Raw genomic sequence first — 22,849 nt, forward strand, 5'->3', positions numbered from 1 at the left:
AGATGTAGGCCTGTCTCACAGGTAATGGAATAAGTGCCTATATAATAACACATATGTTGGAGAGTAGCTGTGTAGAAGGAGTTATACCTGGATCTGGCTGAGAAGGAAAGGAAGGTGTAGGCATGTCTCACAGGTAATGGAATAAGTGCCTATATAATAACACATATGTTGGAGAGTAGCTGTGTAGAAGGAGTTATACCTGGATCCGGCTGAGAAGGGAAGGGAGGTGTAGGTGTGTCTCACAGGTAATGGAATAAGTGCCTATATAATAACACACATGTTGGAGAGTAGCTGTGTAGAAGGAGATATACCTGGATCCGGCTGAGAAGGGAAGGGAGGTGTAGGTGTGTCTCACAGGTAATGGAATAAGTGCCTATATAATAACATATATGTTGGAGAGTAGCTGTGTAGAAGGAGATATACCTGGATCCGGCTGAGAAGGGAAGGAAGCTGTAGGCGTGTCTCACAGGTAATGGAATAAGTGCCTATATAATAACACATATGTTGGAGAGTAGCTGTGTAGAAGGAGTTATACCTGGATCTGGCTGAGAAGGGAAGGAAGCTGTAGGCGTGTCTCACAGGTAATGGAATAAGTGCCTATATAATAACACATATGTTGGAGAGTAGCTGTGTAGAAGGAGTTATACCTGGATCCGGCTGAGAAGGGAAGGAAGGTGTAGGCGTGTCTCACAGGTAATGGAATAAGTGCCTATATAATAACACATATGTTGGAGAGTAGCTCTGTAGAAGGAGTTATACCTGGATCCGGCTGAGAAGGGAAGGAAGGTGTAGGCGTGTCTCACAGGTAATAGAATAAGTGCCTATATAATAACACATATGTTGGAGAGTAGCTGTGTAGAAGGAGTTATACCTGGATCTGGCTGAGAAGGGAAGGAAGGTGTAGGCATGTATCATAGGTAATGGAATAAGTAACCTATATAATAACATATGTAGGAGAGTAGCTGTGTAGAAGGAGTTATACCTGGATCCGGCTGAGAAGGGAAGGAAGCTGTAGGCGTGTCTCACAGGTAATGGAATAAGTGCCTATATAATAACACATATGTTGGAGAGTAGCTGTGTAGAAGGAGTTATACCTGGATCCGACTGAGAAGGGAAGGAAGCTGTAGGCATGTATCATAGGTAATGGAATAAGTAACCTATATAATAACATATGTAGGAGAGTAGCTGTGTAGAAGGAGTTATACCTGGATCCGGCTGAGAAGGGAAGGAAGGTGTATGTGTGTCTCACAGGTAATGGAATAAGTGCCTATATAATAACACATATGTTGGAGAGTAGCTGTGTAGAAGGAGTTATACCTGGATCTGGCTGAGAAGGGAAGGAAGCTGTAGGCGTGTCTCACAGGTAATGGAATAAGTGCCTATATAATAACACATATGTTGGAGAGTAGCTGTGTAGAAGGAGTTATACCTGGATTCGGCTGAGAAGGGAAGGAAGGTGTAGGCGTGTCTCACAGGTAATAGAATAAGTGCCTATATAATAACACATATGTTGGAGAGTAGCTGTGTAGAAGGAGATTATACCTGGATCTGGCTTAGAAGGGAAGGAAGTTGTAGGCATGTCTCATAGGTAATGGAATAAGTAACCTATATAATAACATATGTTGGAGAGTAGCTGTGTAGAAGGAGTTATACCTGGATCCGGCTGAGAAGGGAAGGAGGTGTAGGCATGTCTCACAGGTAATGGAATAAGTGCCTATATAATAACACATATGTTGGAGAGTAGCTGTGTATAAGGAGTTATACCTGGATCTGGCTGAGAAGGGAAGGAAGGTGTAGGCGTGTCTCACAGGTAATGGAATAAGTGCCTATATAATAACACATATGTAGGAAAGTAGCTGTGTAGAAGGAGATATACCTGGATCCGGCTGAGAAGGGACGGAAGGTGTAGGCCTGTCTCACAGGTAATGGAATAAGTGCCTATATAATAACACATATGTTGGAGAGTAGCTGTGTAGAAGGAGATATAACTGGATCCGACTGAGAAGGGAAGGAAGGTGTAGGTATGTATCATAAGTAATGGAATAAGTAACCTATATAATAACATATGTAGGAGAGTAGCTGTGTAGAAGGAGTTATACCTGGATCCGGCTGAGAAGGGAAGGAAGGTGTAGGCATGTATCATAGGTAATGGAATAAGTAACCTATATAATAATACATATGTTGGAGAGTAGCTGTGTAGAAGGAGTTATACCTGGATCCGGCTGAGAAGGGAAGGAAGCTGTAGGCGTGTCTCACAGGTAATGGAATAAGTGCCTATATAATAACACATATGTTGGAGAGTAGCTGTGTAGAAGGAGTTATACCTGGATCCGACTGAGAAGGGAAGGAAGCTGTAGGCATGTATCATAGGTAATGGAATAAGTAACCTATATAATAACATATGTAGGAGAGTAGCTGTGTAGAAGGAGTTATACCTGGATCCTGCTGAGAAGGGAAGGAAGGTGTAGGCGTGTCTCACAGGTAATGGAATAAGTGCCTATATAATAACACATATGTTGGAGAGTAGCTGTGTAGAAGGAGTTATACCTGGATCTGGCTGAGAAGGGAAGGAAGCTGTAGGCGTGTCTCACAGGTAATGGAATAAGTGCCTATATAATAACACATATGTTGGAGAGTAGCTGTGTAGAAGGAGTTATACCTGGATCCGGCTGAGAAGGGAAGGAAGGTGTAGGCGTGTCTCACAGGTAATGGAATAAGTGCCTATATAATAACACATATGTTGGAGAGTAGCTCTGTAGAAGGAGTTATACCTGGATCCGGCTGAGAAGGGAAGGATGGTGTAGGCGTGTCTCACAGGTAATAGAATAAGTGCCTATATAATAACACATATGTTGGAGAGTAGCTGTGTAGAAGGAGTTATACCTGGATCTGGCTGAGAAGGGAAGGAAGGTGTAGGCATGTATCATAGGTAATGGAATAAGTAACCTATATAATAACATATGTAGGAGAGTAGCTGTGTAGAAGGAGTTATACCTGGATCCGGCTGAGAAGGGAAGGAAGCTGTAGGCGTGTCTCACAGGTAATGGAATAAGTGCCTATATAATAACACATATGTTGGAGAGTAGCTGTGTAGAAGGAGTTATACCTGGATCCGACTGAGAAGGGAAGGAAGCTGTAGGCATGTATCATAGGTAATGGAATAAGTAACCTATATAATAACATATGTAGGAGAGTAGCTGTGTAGAAGGAGTTATACCTGGATCCGGCTGAGAAGGGAAGGAAGGTGTATGTGTGTCTCACAGGTAATGGAATAAGTGCCTATATAATAACACATATGTTGGAGAGTAGCTGTGTAGAAGGAGTTATACCTGGATCCGGCTGAGAAGGGAAGGAAGGTGTAGGCGTGTCTCACAGGTAATAGAATAAGTGCCTATATAATAACACATATGTTGGAGAGTAGCTGTGTAGAAGGAGTTATACCTGGATCTGGCTGAGAAGGGAAGGAAGGTGTAGGCATGTCTCATAGGTAATGGAATAAGTAACCTATATAATAACATATGTTGGAGAGTAGCTGTGTAGAAGGAGTTATACCTGGATCCGGCTGAGAAGGGAAGGAAGGTGTAGGCATGTCTCACAGGTAATGGAATAAGTGCCTATATAATAACACATATGTAGGAGAGTAGCTGTGTAGAAGGAGTTATACCTGGATCTGGCTGAGAAGGGAAGGAAGGTGTAGGCGTGTCTCACAGGTAATGGAATAAGTGTCTATATTATAACACATATGTTGGAGAGTAGCTGTGTAGAAGGAGTTATACCTGGATCTGGCTGAGCAGGGAAGGAAGCTGTAGGCGTGTCTCACAGGTAATGGAATAAGTGCCTATATAATAACACATATGTTGGAAAGTAGCTGTGTAGAAGGAGTTATACCTGGATCTGGCTGAGAAGGGAAGGAAGGTGTAGGCATGTCTCATAGGTAATGGAATAAGTAACCTATATAATAACACATATGTAGGAGAGTAGCTGTGTAGAAGGAGTTATACCTGGATCCGGCTGAGAAGGGAAGGAAGGTGTAGGCATGTATCATAGGTAATGGAATAAGTGCCTATATAATAACACATATGTAGGAGAGTAGCTGTGTAGAAGGAGTTATACCTGGATACGGCTGAGAAGGGAAGGAAGGTGTAGGCGTGTCTCACAGGTAATGGAATAAGTGCCTATATAATAACACATATGTTGGAGAGTAGCTGTGTAGAAGGAGTTATACCTGGATCCGGCTGAGAAGGGAAGGAAGGTGTAGGTGTGTCTCACAGGTAATGGAATTAGTGCCTATATAATAACACATATGTTGGAGAGTAGCTGTGTAGAAGGAGTTATACCTGGTTCCGGCTGAGAAGGGAAGGAATGTGTACGCGTGTCTCTTGGTTGAATTCTCAGGCGAAAATCTCAGTGGGTCAAAAACCTGAAAATAAGACATGAATAACACTATTTATGAATTTAAACTCATTAAATAATTTCAAGTAAAAAAATTCCTTTAAACTAATTACCAAGCTGATAATTAGGATAAATTTGGTTTATGTTTTCACTAAAGAATTAGAGATGATCAAAAATTCTTTTAAATGCACCTAAGTGAGGTAACTACCCGCAAACACAATACATAATATTTATAAATGCATGTAAAATACAGGATTGAATGGCAGTGGGTATGTAACACTGAGTACAATTTGAAATTTGAACGGTCTGTATGGATGTTGCTTTACAGATTCTTTTATTAATTTTATTGAAGGACTTGGGTCTTTAGACTCTCCCCAAAAGGAGAAGGACCTTGTTTCTTTCCTTTCCTTGGTGTCAAAAGACCCTATTGAGGGGAAATTGGAATCTTCAGGTCCCACTTTGCCGAAGCTAGGGGGTTCCCTTGACATCCCCAACCTCTTGAGTCAGAATGCCCCTTAGGGGGCAGGGGTCTTCAGGCTTCCCTGCGTTGCGAGGCTTGGTGCAAAAAAACTGTCAGTGCAAAAAATAAATACATTTTGCCATATAAGCCTCAGCCTTTCAGCCGGCAATATAAAAATTACCCGTGTCCTAGTCCCTGGTCAAAAGCCATTGGCAAAGGAAAAATGGTGCCACCTGAAAACTTAAGCGCTCAGTGCAAAGTGCCGTACTAAGGGCCCGATTCAGATCCGCTCACTAGGCTGCATTCGCACGGAGCCTGCCCATGTTTGCAATGCGTGCGATGTAGTCCTTGTGATCGGGAAGCTTTCGTTCGCTGCACATAGCCAGCTCGCTAGAATGAGTAACAGGACGAGGCGTTTGTGGGTGGTGACAGGGGATGATTAATAAAAACGGGGGAGTGGTGGTGCGAACGCAGGCGTGTCTGAGCGTCTTAGTGCCATTTCAGAGGCGTGCATAATTAAGACGCAGCATCATGATACACGTCACATGGTTGTTTTACATACTGAAGCACTCGCAGTGTTTGCAGAAGGGTATGGTCAGCCACAAGTGCTGCGTTTGCTTCCGATGGTACTCGATGTTACCGATTGTTGCATACACATCCTGAAGATGACATGTATAAGTGGGCATCTTAAGACAGGCTGGTGGGCATCTAAATACACACCGCGATCGCACTCCAAGACATAGTGGGCGTGCTAATGCCTTGCCATGTGATCTCGGGATTTGCATACTATGGCTGCGTGCGAACGTATCTAGCGAGCGGGTCTGAATTGGGTATAAATTAAAAGGTGTGCTCCATCATTAGTACAGGCACCCCTGGCTCAGACGGCATCAGGGGCACATAGCATGTTGGGCTTCAGGCAGCCAGCCTCTTGGCTAGAGGACCAGGAGATGGCCTATCACCAACTGGCGGGAACCTTTAAGCCCCACAGAGTACGTGAACATCCACGCCTGATCTTAAGTTGGCCATACATCTGCGACGGATCGCCCACCATCGATGTTCTGCTATCCGTTGCCAGATCGCAGAAATTTGAGATGTTAGATGTCCGACATTTGACAATTGTGATAATTTTTTTATCGCGATCGTCAAATCGCCGAAATCTAACATGTTGGATTTCTGCGATCCTGTGATGCCAGGTTGAAGCATCGCGGGATCACGGAAGTCCATCTCTAATGTATGGGGCCCATTAGCCAAAATACAGAGAAGTAATGTTGGTTTATAGATTACGTCACTTGAGGCTCCACACAATGGTGAAATTTAAAATCATGCAAATTAGTTCTACTTTCCTCCACCAAATGTATCCCAGTTACAGTTACAGAGTACCCCTCCTCCCAAAAAAGTCATGTTAAGAAGCACCTCTAGTTACCTCTGGATTGTCCCACATGCTGGGATTTCTATTAATGGAATATATGCTCAGTAAAACATTCGCACCTGTAATAATAAAAAAAGTTTTCACAACAAATTTAACACAACTCAGGCGGTTATGGGAAATAATGGAGTGTACGAGAAAGGTTCTCCCCTGTCTAAGCTGATAAAGTCACGTATACACCTGCTGCAGAATACAAGAGGTGGTGCCCATCTCACATTGAAACACACTTATACCTCTTTTCCACCAAAAACCCAGGTCCGACCTGGGTTTTTGGACATGGTTCCAACCGTGGTCAGACTCAGGTCAGGCCCATTTACACTGCACCTTTGATCTGGGTTACTCCCAGGTCAGCCATGTTCACACTGAACTCAGGCCTGGCCTGCTAAACCTGTGAGGCCATAAAAAGTGGGAGGTGATTGTTCCACAACCACCAATCCGCTCATTTTAGGCATGATCCAGGTCATATAACACGGGTTGCACCGTTTACACTGCACAATTACCTGGGTCCATCCTGGGTCCAACCCTGGTAGCTACCTGGGTTGGATTGCAGGGTCACTTGACCCAGGTTATTTTTCAGGGACCCTTTTACACTGAGCTGCGACCCGAGTAGACCCAGCAAAAACCCAGGTTTTTGCTCTGGTGTAAAAGGGGTATAACAGATAAAGATTCTGCACTGGGGTATAAGATGCAATATGCTGTATTTATTACACACATTTAAGAAAGAGGCATAAGAAACATATAAGTAACACACATGAAAAGCTGCACAGCCTAAACACATCAGCTTGAAAACATTTACTTGTAAACAGTTTTACTCACTTGTGTATAAAAAGTTAATTGTAACATAGTAACAGATGGAATTAAAAATTAACTACAGCTGTAGAGTGATGCTCAATACAAGTTAGTTGTTATTTCCTTTTGTTTCCTATTCCACCAAGCAAATCATGAAAAATAAGTCACTTTATATATATATATATATATATATATATATATATATATGTATATATATATATATATATATATATATATATAATAAGAGAGCCCCCGCATTTATTTGTTTAAGTAGGGCTACTGTGATAAATGATAATTACCTCCGGCTTAGATTTCAAATATCTCCGTTCTGCAACCCAGCAAGTAACGCATCTGGTGCACTTGGAGCACCGATCCCGAGAGTCCCCGCACTATGCCAGGGGTCTCAATTGGGTTTGAATAAGATCCTCTCCTCACAGACACTCGCCGGCAGCCATGCTTGCTCCGTATAGGCGCACCTGTTCCCATAGGCCGGCTCATGTCCTTGTCCTGCGGGCTGGTGTCAGTGTTGGAATAACCGCACCGCTGATCACTCAGGGCATCTGGAGCTGCATACACCGGAGGAGGGTCTGTAAGGTCCTGGAGCAACAACGCGTTTCGGTCACTCCTCTGACCTTTTTCAAAGTGATTTGAAATGTACAGTAGAATCATCTATATATATTAAGGCTGCATCTAAAAAACTGCAATTCTCCGATAGAGCATTCCGGAGGGGGGGCATGGTGTTTAAGGGGCTGCAGCTAAAAAAAACCCCATATATATGGTGTGGTCCCGCCCACAAAAAAACAACCAGCACCGGGCTTTGGAGACCCAGTACTGGTTGTGCTAAATACAGGGGACAAACAACATAGGGGTCCCCTGTATTAAGCACCAGGCTTTTCAGAACCAGTCCTGGCTGCCATAAGACGGGGGACAAATTATGTAGGGGTCCCTCGTATTCAGCGCAACCAGCACTGGGCCCTGCATAGGGTCCCCCTGTATTTACCAGAACCAGCACTGGACCCTTTCTAGCAGGCGGGGGGTAATGCCACAGCCAAAGCATCACCCCTGACCACTAGTCAGCCCAGGCCAGGCATCCTTGGGGAGCTGGGAGCCCCCCAATAAAGGGGTCCCCCTCTCCAGGCCCAGACTGATAACCCGGAGGTATCCCCGGCACCCCTGGCCGGAGGGTGCAGGTTTGATTATGTAAAGTGTGGTGCAAAGAAAGAATTAAAATATTGTCTTTTGCTGTTGAACTACAGTTCCCATCAAGCCTCCACCACATGATGCTACTTGGAGAACCACAAGTACTGTATCAGCATGCAGGGCATTACGGGCCTGCTGGTACCTGTAGTTCCACAGCAAAAGCAATATTAAAAAATGACACAACACACACACCATAGAAAAGTATAATTTTATTAAAACATACATGCACACACACATGCACACACACATGCACACACTATATCACATACTCACCTATGTATCCCTGAAGTCAATTTGTCCTCTTCTCCACTAGATAATCCTATGGAGTACCTGTAATTCCATACTCACCTCCTCCTATGCGTGGATCTGTCTTCTTAGTTCCAAAGTAGGCAAATCCTGGGTCTTGCCAAAAAAAAAAAAAAAGCAAAATACCCGGACCCACGAACATTAGTAGTGTCCTCTAAGGACACTACTACCTGAATGACAGGTCCGTACGGAATTTCAGTACAGAAATCCCGGTGCAGAGAGAGGTGAGCTTCCGCCTCTCAGCCAATGAGCGGTTCTCACCATTGACTCAATGGTGAGAACCGAGCATGCACATTTCAAAAATGGTGCCTCACTCCATTGTTGAAATTCAGAGATGGCCGCTGCGAGCCAGTCATGGCTCACGGCGTCACCGCCCCCTCGGTTGGCTTATCTAAAGCCAGCGCGAGGCACCGTCCAGTCAGTACGTCATCCGGGTAGCTGGAGAGAAGACCAGCTGAAGCATGAAGATGCTGCGAAAGCCCTGTATGGGCAGCGGCCACGCAAAAGACCTTAAAGGCCGTCGCCCTTCAGGTGAAGACATCATGGAAGTCCTGGGGGAGCAGCAGCCATGTAATAGAGCTTAAAGGCCACCGCCCTCCAGGTGAAGATGTTGTGGAAGTCCAGGGGGAGCCGCAGCCATTTAAAAGAGCTTAAAGGCCACTACACATTTTTTCCCCATGTATTTCCAGAACCAGGACTGGCTCAGAGCCCAGTCTTGGTTGCGTTGAATACGGGGAACCCCTACGTTATTTGTCACTCATATTTTGGCAACCATGACTGGTTCTGAAAAGCCTGGTGCTGGTTGTGCTTAATACGGGGGACCCCTACATTGTTTGTCCCCTTTATTTAGCACAACCAGTACTGGGTCTCCAAAGCCTGGTGCTGGTTGTCCTTTGGGGAGGGGGGCACGCCATTTGTTTGTTTTTTTTACACAGGGTTTTTTTTTTTAAACACAGAAGCACAGACGGGTCTCAATGATTCCATCCATGCTTCTGTGTTTATTTATACACAGATACAGGTATCACGGATCTTTCAGATCCGAGCCTGCATCTGTCTCCTGCTACCTCCCCCTGGGGACTTCCGCCTGCACCACCGCCGCCGCTAATGCCCCCGGGTCCCGGCCACAGCTAACGCCTGCTGCCCCCCGGGTTCTGGCCATAACTTATGGCTGCTTCCTTACCAGGAGCCCACCACTGCAACCGCCCGCACTGACCTGCCATCTTGGTGCACCCAAGTGAAGCCACAGTAAGTACACCTCCTACTGAGGCTGCGCATCAACTTGAAACTTCCTATAGGTGTAATACAAACAAAAGCTCAAGGGCCCCCACCTCCCTGCAGTAGAGTCGTGACAGGCAGCTCTCCTAGGGGTCTCCCAACACCCTAACATCCAAGTAGATAATTAAGCAAATAAATACAGGATAGCGCCACAGAGTCTATCCCGGACCCAGGAGACAGAGGCCCTCATTCAGAGCCGGACGCTCTGAGCAGAGCGCACGCTCTGAATGAGGGCCGGCCTCCATGAAAATGGAGCATCCTTCTGGACGCTCGTATAGCTGTGGGTCACCACCCTCAGGCTATACGAGCGTGCATTTTGATGGCCGCGATGGTCGAGACCATCGCGACCATCGAAATTGCGAGCCGGAGCCTGCGGTTGAGGTTTTCAACCGCAAGCTCCGGAGTGATTTTGGCTCTATCAGAGCCAAAATCACTCCCACTGACATCACTAGTGATGTCAGTGGGCCGGCTTCTGACGGGAGGCGTTCCCTTGGGAACGCCCCCGTCAGGGAGGCATGCCTCCGGCACGCCTACCAAAGGGGGCATGCTGTCAATCAACATCGACAGCACGCCCCCTTTGATCAGACACTACGAGCGAAGGACTTTCCTTCGCTCATCGCATCTGGCGCATGCGCACGACGGAGCTCCCTCCGTCGTGCGCATGCTCAGTCCATAACATCGACCCACTTGCGAGCGGACAGCCGCTCGCGAGTGGGTCTGAATCAGGCCCACAGACTCAAGTATATCTAATAAAGACAATTTATTGTACCAAATATGCAGTTAAATAGCGCATAATAAGACTAATAATCAATTGTTAAGAAGCAACTAGTGGTATATAAACATGGGATGAAACATTCAGACACATATTTAATGTAAATTCTCACTAAAGAGCACCAGTCGTATGCGTTACCTCCCCCCAAACGCTGACTACCCGTCACTCGCTTTGTGCATCAATCACCTGATCTGCGTCTGTCTCTTAGTCAGAAGCACAATCTGAGCTCAGTAAACGATGGATTCAAGTAAATAACAATAATCCCAAAAGGTAATATCCCAGAAATTGCAGCAACAATGATTCCAAACATTAGGATCTACCACAGGGTAATACAGTATCTCCTACAGGTGCTAATCCCAATTACAGCTATGTGCAGCCATGATGGTGGGGACCAGTGCTTATACCTAGTATATAACATTATAGTGTAGATTATATGTATATATGGGAATCTCAGGTACAAATAGCGACTGACCTTTGGGCAGGCTCCTCCCATCGCAGAATGTGATTGGCTCGCTGAGCTCACGACCCACTCCTGGTACGGGGGGATAGAGCCGCATAGTCTCCTTAATACACATGGTGGTGTACGGCATCTTACCCAGATCGTCCCTGGTCACACACAAAGGATGAGTAATGTTACACATACAGTATACTGCTCAGTATTATAGTGTGACAGTGTATCCATTAGTGATTTCCTACAGATACGTGACTGTAATGTGTGAGCTGGGTAGGAGAGTAACGACTGTACTATAGCTGGAAGGGGGCTCTGCGCTAGTCTGTGTGAGGCTAGAGGGAACACCCCAGGTATATAACCTCAATACCATGTGACTAGGGGCCTCTAAGCCTCATTACTCTGTGACTAGGGGCCTCTAAGCCTCATTACTCTATGACTAGGTACCTCATTACTCTGTGACTAGGGGCATCTAAGCCTCATTGCTCTGTGACTAGGGGCCTCTAAGCCTCATTACTCTGTGACTAGGGGCCTCTAAGCCTCATTACTCTGTGACTAGGGGCCTCTAAACCTCATTACTCTGTGACTAGGGGCCTCTAAGCCTCATTGCTCTGTGACTAGGGGCATCTAAGCCTCATTGTCTGTGACAAGGGGCCTCTAAGCCTCATTACTCGGTGACTAGGGGCCTCTAAGCCTCATTACTCTGTGACTAGGGGCCTCTAAGCCTCATTGCTCTGTGACTAGGGGCATCTAAGCCTCAATACTCTGTGACTAGGGGCCTCTAAGCCTCATTACTCTGTGACTAGGGGCATCTAAGCCTCATTACTTTGTGACTAGGGGCATCTAACCTCATTACTTTGTGACTAGGTGCCTCTAAGCCTCGTTACTCTGTGACTAGGGGCATCTACGCCTCATTACTCTGTGACTAGGTGCCTCTAAGCCTCATTGTGACTAGGGGCCTCTAAGCCTCATTACTCCTTGACTAGGGGCCACTAAACCACATTACTCTTTGACTAGGGGCATCTAAGCCTCATTACTTTGTGACTAGGTGCCTCTAAGCCTCATTACTCTGTGACTAGGGACATCTAAGCCTCATTACTCTGTGACTAGGTGCCTCTAAGCATCATTACTCTGTGACTAGGGGCCTCTAAGCCTCATTACTTTGTGACTAGGGGCCTCTAAGCCTCATTACTCTGGGACTAGGGGCCTCTAAGCCTCATTACTCTGTGACTAGGGGCCTCTAAGCCTCATTGTCTGTTACTAGTGGCCTCTAAGCCTCATTACTCGGTGACTAGGTGCCTCTAAGCCTCATTACTCTGTGACTAGGTACCTCATTACTCTGTGACTAGGGGCCTCTAAGCCTCATTGCTCTGTGACTAGGGGCCACTAAACCTCATTACTTTGTGACTAGGGGCATCTAAGCCTCATTACTTTGTGACTAGGGGCCTCTAAGCCTCATTACTCTGTGACTAGGGGCCTCATTACTCTGTGACTAGGTGCCTCATTACTCTGTGACTAGGGGTCTCATTACTCTGTGTGTAGGGGCCTCTAAACCTCATTACTCAGTGACTAGGGGCCTCTAAGCCTCATTACTCTGTGACTAGGGGCCTCATTACTCTGTGACTAGGGGCCTCATTACTCTGTGACTAGGGGCCTCTAAACCTCATTACTCAGTGACTAGGGGCCTCTAAGCCTCATTACTCTGTGACTAGGGGCCTCTAAGCCTCATTGTCTGTTACTAGGGGCCTCTAAGCCTCATTACTCTGTGACTAGGGGAATCTAAGCCTCATTACTCTGTGACTAGGGGCATCTAAGCCTCATTACACTGTGACTAGGGGCATCTAAGCCTCATTACTTTGTGACTAGGGGCATCTAAGCCTCATTACTCTGTGACTATGGGCATCTAAGCCTCATTACTTTGTGACTAGGGGCCTCTAAGCCTCATAAGTCTGTGACTAGGGGCCTCATTACTCTGTGACTAGGTGCCTCATTACTCTGTGACTAGGGGCCTCATTAGTCTGTGACTAGAGGCCTCTAAGCCTCATTGTCTGTGACTAGGGGCCTCTAAGCCTCATTGCTCTGTGACTAGGGGCCTCTAAGCCTCATTACTCTGTGACTAGGGGCCTCTAAGCCCTATTACTCTGTAACTAGGGGCCTCTAAGCCTCATTACTCTGTGACTAGGGGCCTCTAAACCTCATTACTCAGTGACTAGGGGCCTCTAAGCCTCATTACTCGGTTACTAGGGGCCTCTAAGCCTCATTACTCTGTGACTAGGGGCCTCTAAGCCTCATTGTCTGTGATTAGGGGCCTGTAATCCTCATTACTCTGTGACTAGGGGCCTCTAAGCCTCATTGTCTGTGACTAGGGGCCTCTAAGCCTCATTACTCGGTGACTAGGGGCCTCTAAGCCTCATTACTCTGTGACTAGGGGCCTCAAAGCCTCATTGCTCTGTGACTAGGGGCATCTAAGCCTCATTGTCTGTGACTAGGGCCTCTAAGCCTCATTACTCTGTGACTAGGGGCCTCTAAACCTCATTACTCTGTGACTAGGGGCCTCTAAGCCTCATTGCTCTGTGACTAGGTACCTCTAAGCCTCATTACTCTGTGACTAGGGGCCTCTAAGCCTCATTGTCTGTTACTAGGGGCCTAAAAGCCTCATTACTCTGTGACTAGGGGCCTCTAAGCCTCATTACTCTGTGACTAGGGGCATCTATGCCTCATTACTTTGTGACTAGGGGCATCTAAGCCTCATTACTTTGTGACTAGGTGCCTCTAAGCCTCGTTACTCTGTGACTAGGGGCATCTAAGCCTCATTACTCTGTGACTAGGGGCCTCTAAGCCTCATTACTCTGTGACTAGGGGCATCTAAGCCTCATTACTTTGTGACTAGGGGCCTCTAAGCCTCATTACTCTGTGACTAGGGGAATCTAAGCCTCATTGCTCTGTGACTAGGGGCCTCGAAGTCTCATTACTTTGTGACTAGGGGCATCTAGGCCTCATTACTCTGTGACTAGGGGCATCTAAGCCTCATTACTTTGTTACTAGGGGCATCTAAGCCTCATTACTCTGTGACTATGGGCATCTAAGCCTCATTACTTTGTGACTAGGGGCCTCTAAGCTTCATTAGTCTGTGACTAGGGGCCTCATTACTCTGTGACTAGGGGCCTCATTACTCTGTGACTAGGGGCCTCATTACTCTGTGACTAGGGGCCTCATTAGTCTGTGACTAGGTGCCTCTAAGCCTCATTACTCTGTGACTAGGGGCCTCATTAGTCTGTGACTAGGGGCCTCATTACTCTGTGACTAGGTGCCTCATTACTCTGTGACTAGGGGCCTCATTAGTCTGTGACTAAAGGCACAGTACACAGGGCTGATCTATGATATGTTACATACGAGCCTCTGGCTGAGTCTTATTCTCATTATATTCATTGCTGTATATCTCTGCCACCTAAGGCTTATAGTTATTTCTTTCTCCAGTTCTCTGCTGTATACCTGCCCTGTGTCCTCTGTGCTGTATAAATTATCATTATTGCACCCTTGGCTCTCTTCTCCCCCCCTTGTCTATGACGCAGGTTACCCTGTGGTGTAAAGTACATTAGCATTTTGTTGCGGTTTTCTGGGTCCTGACCTCAGCTAATTATTATTATTATTTACCCTGATTAATACATATTCCCACATATTCCACAGAGAATGAGTAATCAGACACTTTCCAATGGAGCTTACAGTCCCATTCAGCACCACACACACAATATTACCATGCCAGTATGTTTTTGGTCCCGGGGAGAAAACAAGAAAAATCTAAGCAAAACCACATTAATCCGGGTAGAAGATACAAATTGCAAACTCCGCTAGGATCTGGTTGGAATATAAACCATAACCCTAGAACAGTGATGACAATAATAATAATAATAATAATATTAAATATGTTATTTATATAGCGCTTTTCTCCTACAGGACTCAGTGATGCAGCAATTCTAACCACTGTGCCATCATGCTACAGTAAGTAAATAAGCTGTTTACACATTATCTTAAAAAAGAAAGACAACAAGTTCTCACCACTCCATTGTGTTCCGCTCTCCCAGGACCTCTCGGATCTCCTCCCGGCATTTCTCCTGGTGCTCGGGGTACTTGGCCATACAGTATAATATCCAGGAGACCCCGCTGGCTGTGGTATCATGTCCCTCAAACATGAATGTGTCCACCTCTGCCCGCAGGTCCTCATCAGACAGGCCCTGACCGCTCTCATCCTGGGGAGTTATAAAGAACATGTACATTAGGCCCAGCTCCTACACATCCCTGGTAATGTTTTATTCATCGCTGAGTTATTCTATAGAGTTGACATAGATCAAAGTTTAGTAAAAGTAACATAAAAATTGGGATAATTGTCCAGTCTGGTCCTCCCTTGCTTACGCGAGCCACAAAAATTTGGAAACTGGTGTCTACAGTTTTGCGGATCTGGACACCTCCTTGTACTGCTCTAATATACGTCCTGATACACCCGGGTCTGGTGTGGAGACCGAGGGGTATTACCACGTCTTGTCACTTGTACAGTTGACTCTGTTGTCCTAAGATCCATTGCTCAGTTACGGAATTCTTATCAGGTGCCTAACATGTAATTTTATAGATACCTACAGCCTAGGCATGCCTCATCACCCCACTTTCCTGTGGGACCCCCAGACATTCAAGTGTTTTCGTTGAAGATATTCCTTCTGGCGTTATGTCCTCGTACGTCCCTCTCCTGTTCATACACATTTTTATCACCTCATCATGATGACATTTTGCAATATTTAATGGGAGGCTGATGTTGGACCCCTGGATGATGACATTTGGTATAGGGCCCTTGAATCTTCACAGATCTCCATGACTTCTATAAGATTTCAGCAGATTGAACTTTTTTTCCACACCGCCCATATTAAACTCTTGTGCATATGGTGAAATTTGGGGGTCGAGCATCTGGCACCTGCCCTAAGTGTAGTGCTAGCAGTGTTACCTTTTCTCATGGAATCGGTATGAAATACCCCCGGCCGTATGGGCAGCGGTTCGATTCCCAGCAGCGGCAGCCCGACACTGGAACAGATCCCGTCAGTGGCAGCCCGACAGCGCTGAAAATCCTGATCGTCCCTAGGTAAGTATTAACTAACCTAACCTACCCCCCTAACCCTACCCCTCCCTTAGGGGTACCTAACCCTAACCTCCCCCCCAAGTGCCTAACCCTAATCCCCCCTCTAAGTGCCTAAACCTAACCACCCTTCCCCGCTGCCTAACCCTAAGTCCCCCCCGGGGGTGCCTAACCCTAGCCCTCCCTCCCCCTAGCCTAACCCTATCCTCCCAGGGGGGTGCCTAATCCCAAGTCCCCCCCGGGAGCCCTAAACCTAACCCTCCCCCCACCACCGTGGCTGTCCGCTCGCAGCGCCCGGCATCCCTTCGATCGGGATGCCGGGTGCTGGTCTCCCGGCATCGGTGAAATGAGCGCCGGGCATTTCACCCTCACTGAGATATGACAGTCGGGTAGCCGACTGCCGGTATAATGTCAGCCGGTTTCCCGATTGCATCCCTTTCTCATCTCCTCTGGGTATATTCTGTGCTCATTACTTTTTGGGGTAAAGTCAGGCAAGTACTCTGTGATACTGGTATTCATAGCGATTACGCCTGTGGTATGCCTTATATAGGTGCACATTATAGATAAATATAGCAACATCTATGTAGTTAGCATGTGTACACTAGCCAGAGTGTGTGTGGCTCGCTCCTGGGGGCCTCCTGGTTGTCACTAGTACGAGTCACTGTCCAGCATGAACGTCATTTGCATACAGGATAGATGGCTGGATTATGTCAGAGACTGAGTACTTCTAGGCTCCCAAAGGTTACTCTATGTCCTTGTATGTATACGATTATATTGGCTGAGGCCGGTTTCCTGTGTTTTTACAGTTGCGGCCTGTGTTTCGTCGCCTTTGGCGAGATCACCTTAATTGATATGAAGGCTAGATAGTGCAGCTATAAATAGACAGTTAACTTTTATTTTATTGCCTCCTGCCAGTAAATTTTATGTTATTTTACATTTTATATTTTGTTTTTTCTTTTAGTCACCGTACTTTTATTATATGGGTCTATCAGGATTTCTATACATTTATGTTGGGGGTGTTGATATTTATATTATATGTACTGGATTACTTATTCTGTGGTTTGTTATTATTATTATGTTTCAATTTGTTATCTAAGGGAAAACATATGATTGACAGACGGTCAGGATGTCGGCTGTCAGAAGACCGACAGCAACATCCCGATGTTCATGATCCCGACAGGGGCCGGTAAGTAGCCTAAGCTTCCCCCGGTGGTGCATAATCCTAACCTCCCCCGTGGTAGTACCTAACCCTAACCCCCCCATCCCGCACACGAAACCTAACCCTCCCCGAGTGGTGCCTAACCCTAACCTCCCCACCCTAACCTTCCCCTGGTGGTACCTAGCCCCCCATCCCGCACCCAAAACCTAACCCTCCCCGAGTGGTGCCTAACCCCAACCTCCCCACCCTAACCTTCCCCTGGTGGTACCTAGCCCCTCATCCCGCACCCAAAACCTAACCCTCCCCGAGTGGTGCCTAACCCCAACCTCCCCACCTTAACCTTTTCCGGTCAGTGCTTAACCCTATCCCCCCCCCCTGGAGGTCCCTATACCTAATGCCCCCTAACCCTCATACTTACCATTGGTATGCTGTGGTCAGGATGCCGACATCAGTATATTGATCTCTTCTGGAGTCGGCATTCTGACGGGCGTTGGGATTCCGGTGTCAGTATATTGACGTCCGGCATCCCGTCCACCATTACCCTGACTGCTTCCCTAGCTAAGATACCCCCTGATGTTTATATGGACTCTCATATATTGTGACTAGGGGTGTGCACCGGCCACTTTTCGTGTTTTGTGTTTTGGTTTTGGATCTGGATCTTTCTTCGTGTTTTGGATCTGGATTGGTTTTGCCAAAACCACCCTTCCGTGTTTTGGGTTCTGGGTTTTGTGTTTTGGATCTGTATTTTTTTGAAAAAAAGCATAAAAACAGCTAAAATCACAGAATTTGTAGGTTTTTCTGCTCCTATGCTATTATTAACCTCAATAACCTTAATTTCCACTCATTTCCAGTCTATTCTGAACACCTCACACCTCACAATAGTGTTTTTATGTCCAAAAGGTTGCACCGAGGTAGCTGGATGACTATGCTAAGCGACACGAGTGGGCGGCACAAACACGTGACCCATCTAGGAGTGACACTGCAGTGGCAGACAGGATGGCAGTTAGAAAAACTAGGCCCCAAACTGTACATAATGCAAAGAAAAAAAGAGGTGCAAGATGGAATTGTCCTTGGGCCCTCCCACCCACCCTTATGTTGTATAAACAGGACATGCACACTTTAACAAATCAATCATTTCAGCGCCAGGGTCTGCCACACAACTGTGGCTGAAATGATTGGTTCGTTTGGGCCCCCACAAAACAAGCTGGCAATTAATGTGTCCCTGCACAAACTGGCTCTACGGAGGCAAGATGTCATCCTCATCCTCCTCATCCACCGATTCCTCACCCTCTTCAGTGTGTACATCCTCATCCTCACAAAGTATTAACTCGTCCCCACTTGAATCCACCACCACAGGTCCCTCTGTACGTTCTGGAGGCTGGTCTCCCTGGAAGAGCTGATAATTCATTTTGATGAACATCATCTTCTCCACATTCTGTGGAAGCAACCTCCTACGCCTTTCGCTGACAAGGTTCCCGGCTGCACTAAACACTCTTTCGGAGTACACACTGGAGGGGGGGCAACTCAGGTAAAATAGAGCCAGTTTGTACAGGGGCCTCCAAATTGCCTCTTTTTCCTGCCAGTACAGGTATGGACTGTCTGACATGCCTACTTGGATGCTGTCACCGATGTAATCCTCCACCATTCTGTCAATGGTGACAGTATCATATGCAGTGACAGTAGACATGTCAGAAATTGTTGCCAGGTCCTTCAGTCCGGACCAGATGTCCAAACTTGGTCCTGCCTGCCCTGCATCACCGCCAGCGGGTTGCTTAGGATACCTAAGTTTTTTCCTGGCAGCCCCAGTTGCGGGAGAAAATGAAGAAGGAGCCGTTGACGTGTCACGTTCCGCTTCAGCTGACAGTGTGTTCACCAGCAGGTCTTTGCACCTCTGCAGGCTTGTGTCGGCCGGAAAGAGAGACACCACATAGGCTTTAAACCTAGGATCGAGCACGGTGGCCAAAATGTAGTGGTCTGATTTCAACAGATTGACCACCCTGGAATCCTGGCAAAGCGAATGAAGGGCTTCATCCACAAGTCCCACATGCCGAGCGGAATCGCTCCGTCTTAGCTCCTCCTTCACTTTCTCCAGCTGCTTCTGCAAAAGCCTGATGAGGGGAATGACCTGACTCAAGCTGGCAGTGTCTGAACTGACTTCACGTGTGGCAAGTTCGAAGGGCTGAAGAACCTTGCACAACACGGAAATCATTCTCCACTGCGCTTGAGTCAGGTGCATACCCCCTCCTTTGCCTATGTCATAGGTGGATGTATAGGCTTGTATGGCCTTTTGCTGCTCCTCCATCCTCTGAAGCATATAGAGGGTTGAGTTCCACCGCGTCACAACCTCTTGCTTCAGGTGATGGCGGGGCAGGTTCAAGAGTGTTTGCTGGCGCTCCAGTCTTCGGCACGCAGTCGCTGAATGGCGAAAGTGGCCAGAAATTTTTCGGGCCACCCAAAGCGTCTCCTGCACGCCCCTGTCGCTTTTCAGAAAATTCTGCACCACCAAGTTTATTGTGTGAGCAAAACATGGGACGTGCTGGAATTTGCCCAGATGTAATGCCCGCACAATATTGGTGGCGTTGTCAGATATCACAAATCCCCAGGAGAGTCTAAGTGGGGTAAGCCACTGGGCGATGATTTCCCTCAGTTTCTCTAAGAGGTTGTCGGCGGTGTGCCTCTTACTGAAACCGGTGATACACAGCGTAGCCTGCCTTGTAACGAGCTGGCGTTTCTGAGATGCTGCTACTGGTGACGCTGCTGCTGTTGCTGCGTAAGGTGATACATCTACCCAGTGGGCTGTCACAGTCATATAGTCCTTAGTCTGCCCTGTTCCACTTGTCCACATGTCCGTGGTTAAGTGGACATTGTGTACAACGGCATTTTTCAGGACACTGAGGACACTTTTTCTGACGTTTCTGTACAGTCTCGGTATCGCCTGCCTAGTGAAGTGGAATCTAGACGGGATTTGGAACCGGGGACACACTACCTCCATCAATTGTCTAAATCCCACTGCACTAATGGCGGATACCGGACGCACGTCTAACACCAACATAGCAGTCAAGGCCTCAGTTATACGTTTTGCTTCAGGATGACTGCTGTCGTACTTCATCCTCCTCGCTAAGGACTGTTGGAGGGTCAATTGTTTAGTAAAAGTAGTGGTGTTCCTACTTCCTCTCTGGGATGATGAACGACTCCCAGCAGCAGCAGCAACAGCAGCAGCGGCAGCAGTAGGCGTAGCAATGCAGGATCCTCCGGAGGAATCCCGGATAGGAGAGTCAGTCATGCCAGTGATATGGCCTGCAGGACTACTTCCGATCCTGACTAAGGAGGAAATTGACGAGGAGGGAGTTGACGGTGTGGTTTGCAGGCGCTTGGATACAACAGGACAACGGGATTTAGGTGTCCCTGGACTGCTTACGGTCTGAGCCAAAGTTTCTGAACTTGACAGTAACTTTTTATGAACGCGCTGCAGGTGCCGTATAAGGGAGGATGTTCCTAGGTGGTTGACGTCCCTACCCCTACTTATTTCACCTTTACATATGGTACATATGGCAAGACAGTTGTTGTCCGGATTTGGATAGAAATATTGCCAGACCAAAGAGGTGGAATGTTTGGTCTTCTGCCCAGGCATGACCGTGATGGGCTTTTTCATCCCACGGACAACAACTGTCTCCCCCGGAGCCTGATTTAAACAAACCACATCACCATCAGAATCCTCCTCGCCAACTTCCTCCTCAGCGCCAGCTACACCAGTATCCTCATCCTGTTGTACTTCAACAGTGACATCTTCAATTTGCATATCAGCAAGTGGACTGTGGGTGCTCCTTTCAGCACTTGCAGGGGGCGTGCAAATGGTGGAAAGAGCCACCTCTTCCCGTCCAGTGCTGGGAAGGTCAGGCATCGCAACCACCACCACACTTGGACTCTCCTTGGGGATTTGTGATATCTTCTTAGAAAGCACAGTTCTTCGCTGTGCTTTTGCCAGCTTAACTCTTTTGATTTTTTTAGTGGGAGGAGTGCTTCCATCGTCATGTGAAGCTGAACCACTAGTCATGAACATACTAGGGATCGACCTTAGCCGTTCCTTGCCACTCCGTGTCGTAAATGGCATATTGGCAAGTTTACGTTTCTCTTCAGCTGATTTAAATGTCTTTTTCAAGGTCATTTTCCTGAACTTTGCCATTTGGGATTGTATGTGCCCTCTACTATGACATTGGGCATCGGCCTTGGCAGACGACGTTGATGGCATGTTATCGTCTATGTCATGACTAGTGGCAGCAGCTTCAGCACTAGGAGGAAGTGGTTCTTGATCTTTCTCTATTTTATTTTTATCGGAGAAAGTTTGGTCCTCCATTTATGTTATATCGATTTGATATATACGTGCGGCTAAACACAGAAAATAATTTTTTTTTTGGTTTGGACTGGAGTGTACTTTGTGGGTTACAGCACCCTTTAACGGTCAAGCCAGCCGGCCCTTTACTTATGACACAGGCGCACTCTTGGCACTACTTTGTTGATGCACGTGCGGCTACTGCGCACACAATTCACAAACACAGAAAATAATTTTTTTTTGGTTTGGACTGGAGTGTACTTTGGGGGTTACAGCACCCTTTAACGGTCAAGCCAGCCGGCCCTTTACTTATGACACAGGCGCACGCTTGGCACTACTTTGTTGATGCACGTGCGGCTACTGCGCACACAATTCACAAACACAGAAAATAATTTTTTTTTGGTTTGGACTGGAGTGTACTTTCGGGGGTTACAGCACCCTTTAACGGTCAAGCCAGCCGGCCCTTTACTTATGACACAGGCGCACGCTTGGCACTACTTTGTTGATGCACGTGCGGCTACTGCGCACACAATTCACAAACACAGAAAATAATTTTTTTTTTGGTTTGGACTGGAGTGTACTTTCGGGGGTTACAGCACCCTTAACGGTCAAGCCAGCCGGCCCTTTACTTATGACACAGGCGCACACTTGGCACTACTTTGTTGATGCACGTGCGACTACTGCGCACACAATTCACAAACACAGAAAATAATATTTTTTTTGGTTTGGACTGGAGTGTACTTTCGGGGGTTACAGCACCCTTAACGGTCAAGCCAGCCGGCCCTTTACTTATGACACAGGCGCACGCTTGGCACTACTTTGTTGATGCACGTGCGGCTACTGCGCACACAATTCACAAACACAGAAAATAATTTTTTTTTTGGTTTGGACTGGAGTGTACTTTCGGGGGTTACAGCACCCTTAACGGTCAAGCCAGCCGGCCCTTTACTTATGACACAGGCGCACGCTTGGCACTACTTTGTTGATGCACGTGCGGCTACTGCGCACACAATTCACAAACACAGAAAATAATTTTTTTTTGGTTAGGACTGGAGTGTACTTTCGGGGGTTACAGCACCCTTTAACGGTCAAGCCAGCCGGCCCTTTACTTATGACACAGGCGCACGCTTGGCACTACTTTGTTGATGCACGTGCGGCTACTGCGCACACAAT

At 46.9% G+C, this 22,849-nt stretch overlaps 1 protein-coding gene across 1 annotated transcript in view; it reads right to left on the minus strand.

Moving 5' to 3' along the window:
* LOC148474693 (cytochrome P450 4B1-like) overlaps positions 1–22,849 on the minus strand; it is a 358,486-nt gene that overhangs the window by 25,305 nt on the left and 310,332 nt on the right. Inside the window, exons 8-11 of the mRNA XM_088458234.1 lie at positions 15,125–15,315; positions 11,093–11,226; positions 6,276–6,340; positions 4,338–4,420 (exon numbers count right to left, since the gene is read on the minus strand). Coding sequence (XP_088314360.1) covers positions 4,338–4,420; positions 6,276–6,340; positions 11,093–11,226; positions 15,125–15,315 — 473 coding nt within the window. The remainder of the gene's footprint in view (positions 1–4,337; positions 4,421–6,275; positions 6,341–11,092; positions 11,227–15,124; positions 15,316–22,849) is intronic.

This window comes from Taudactylus pleione, unplaced genomic scaffold (assembly GCF_031769625.1).
Source record: "Taudactylus pleione unplaced genomic scaffold, aTauple2 ptg000819l, whole genome shotgun sequence".
NCBI lineage: Eukaryota > Metazoa > Chordata > Amphibia > Anura > Myobatrachidae > Taudactylus > Taudactylus pleione.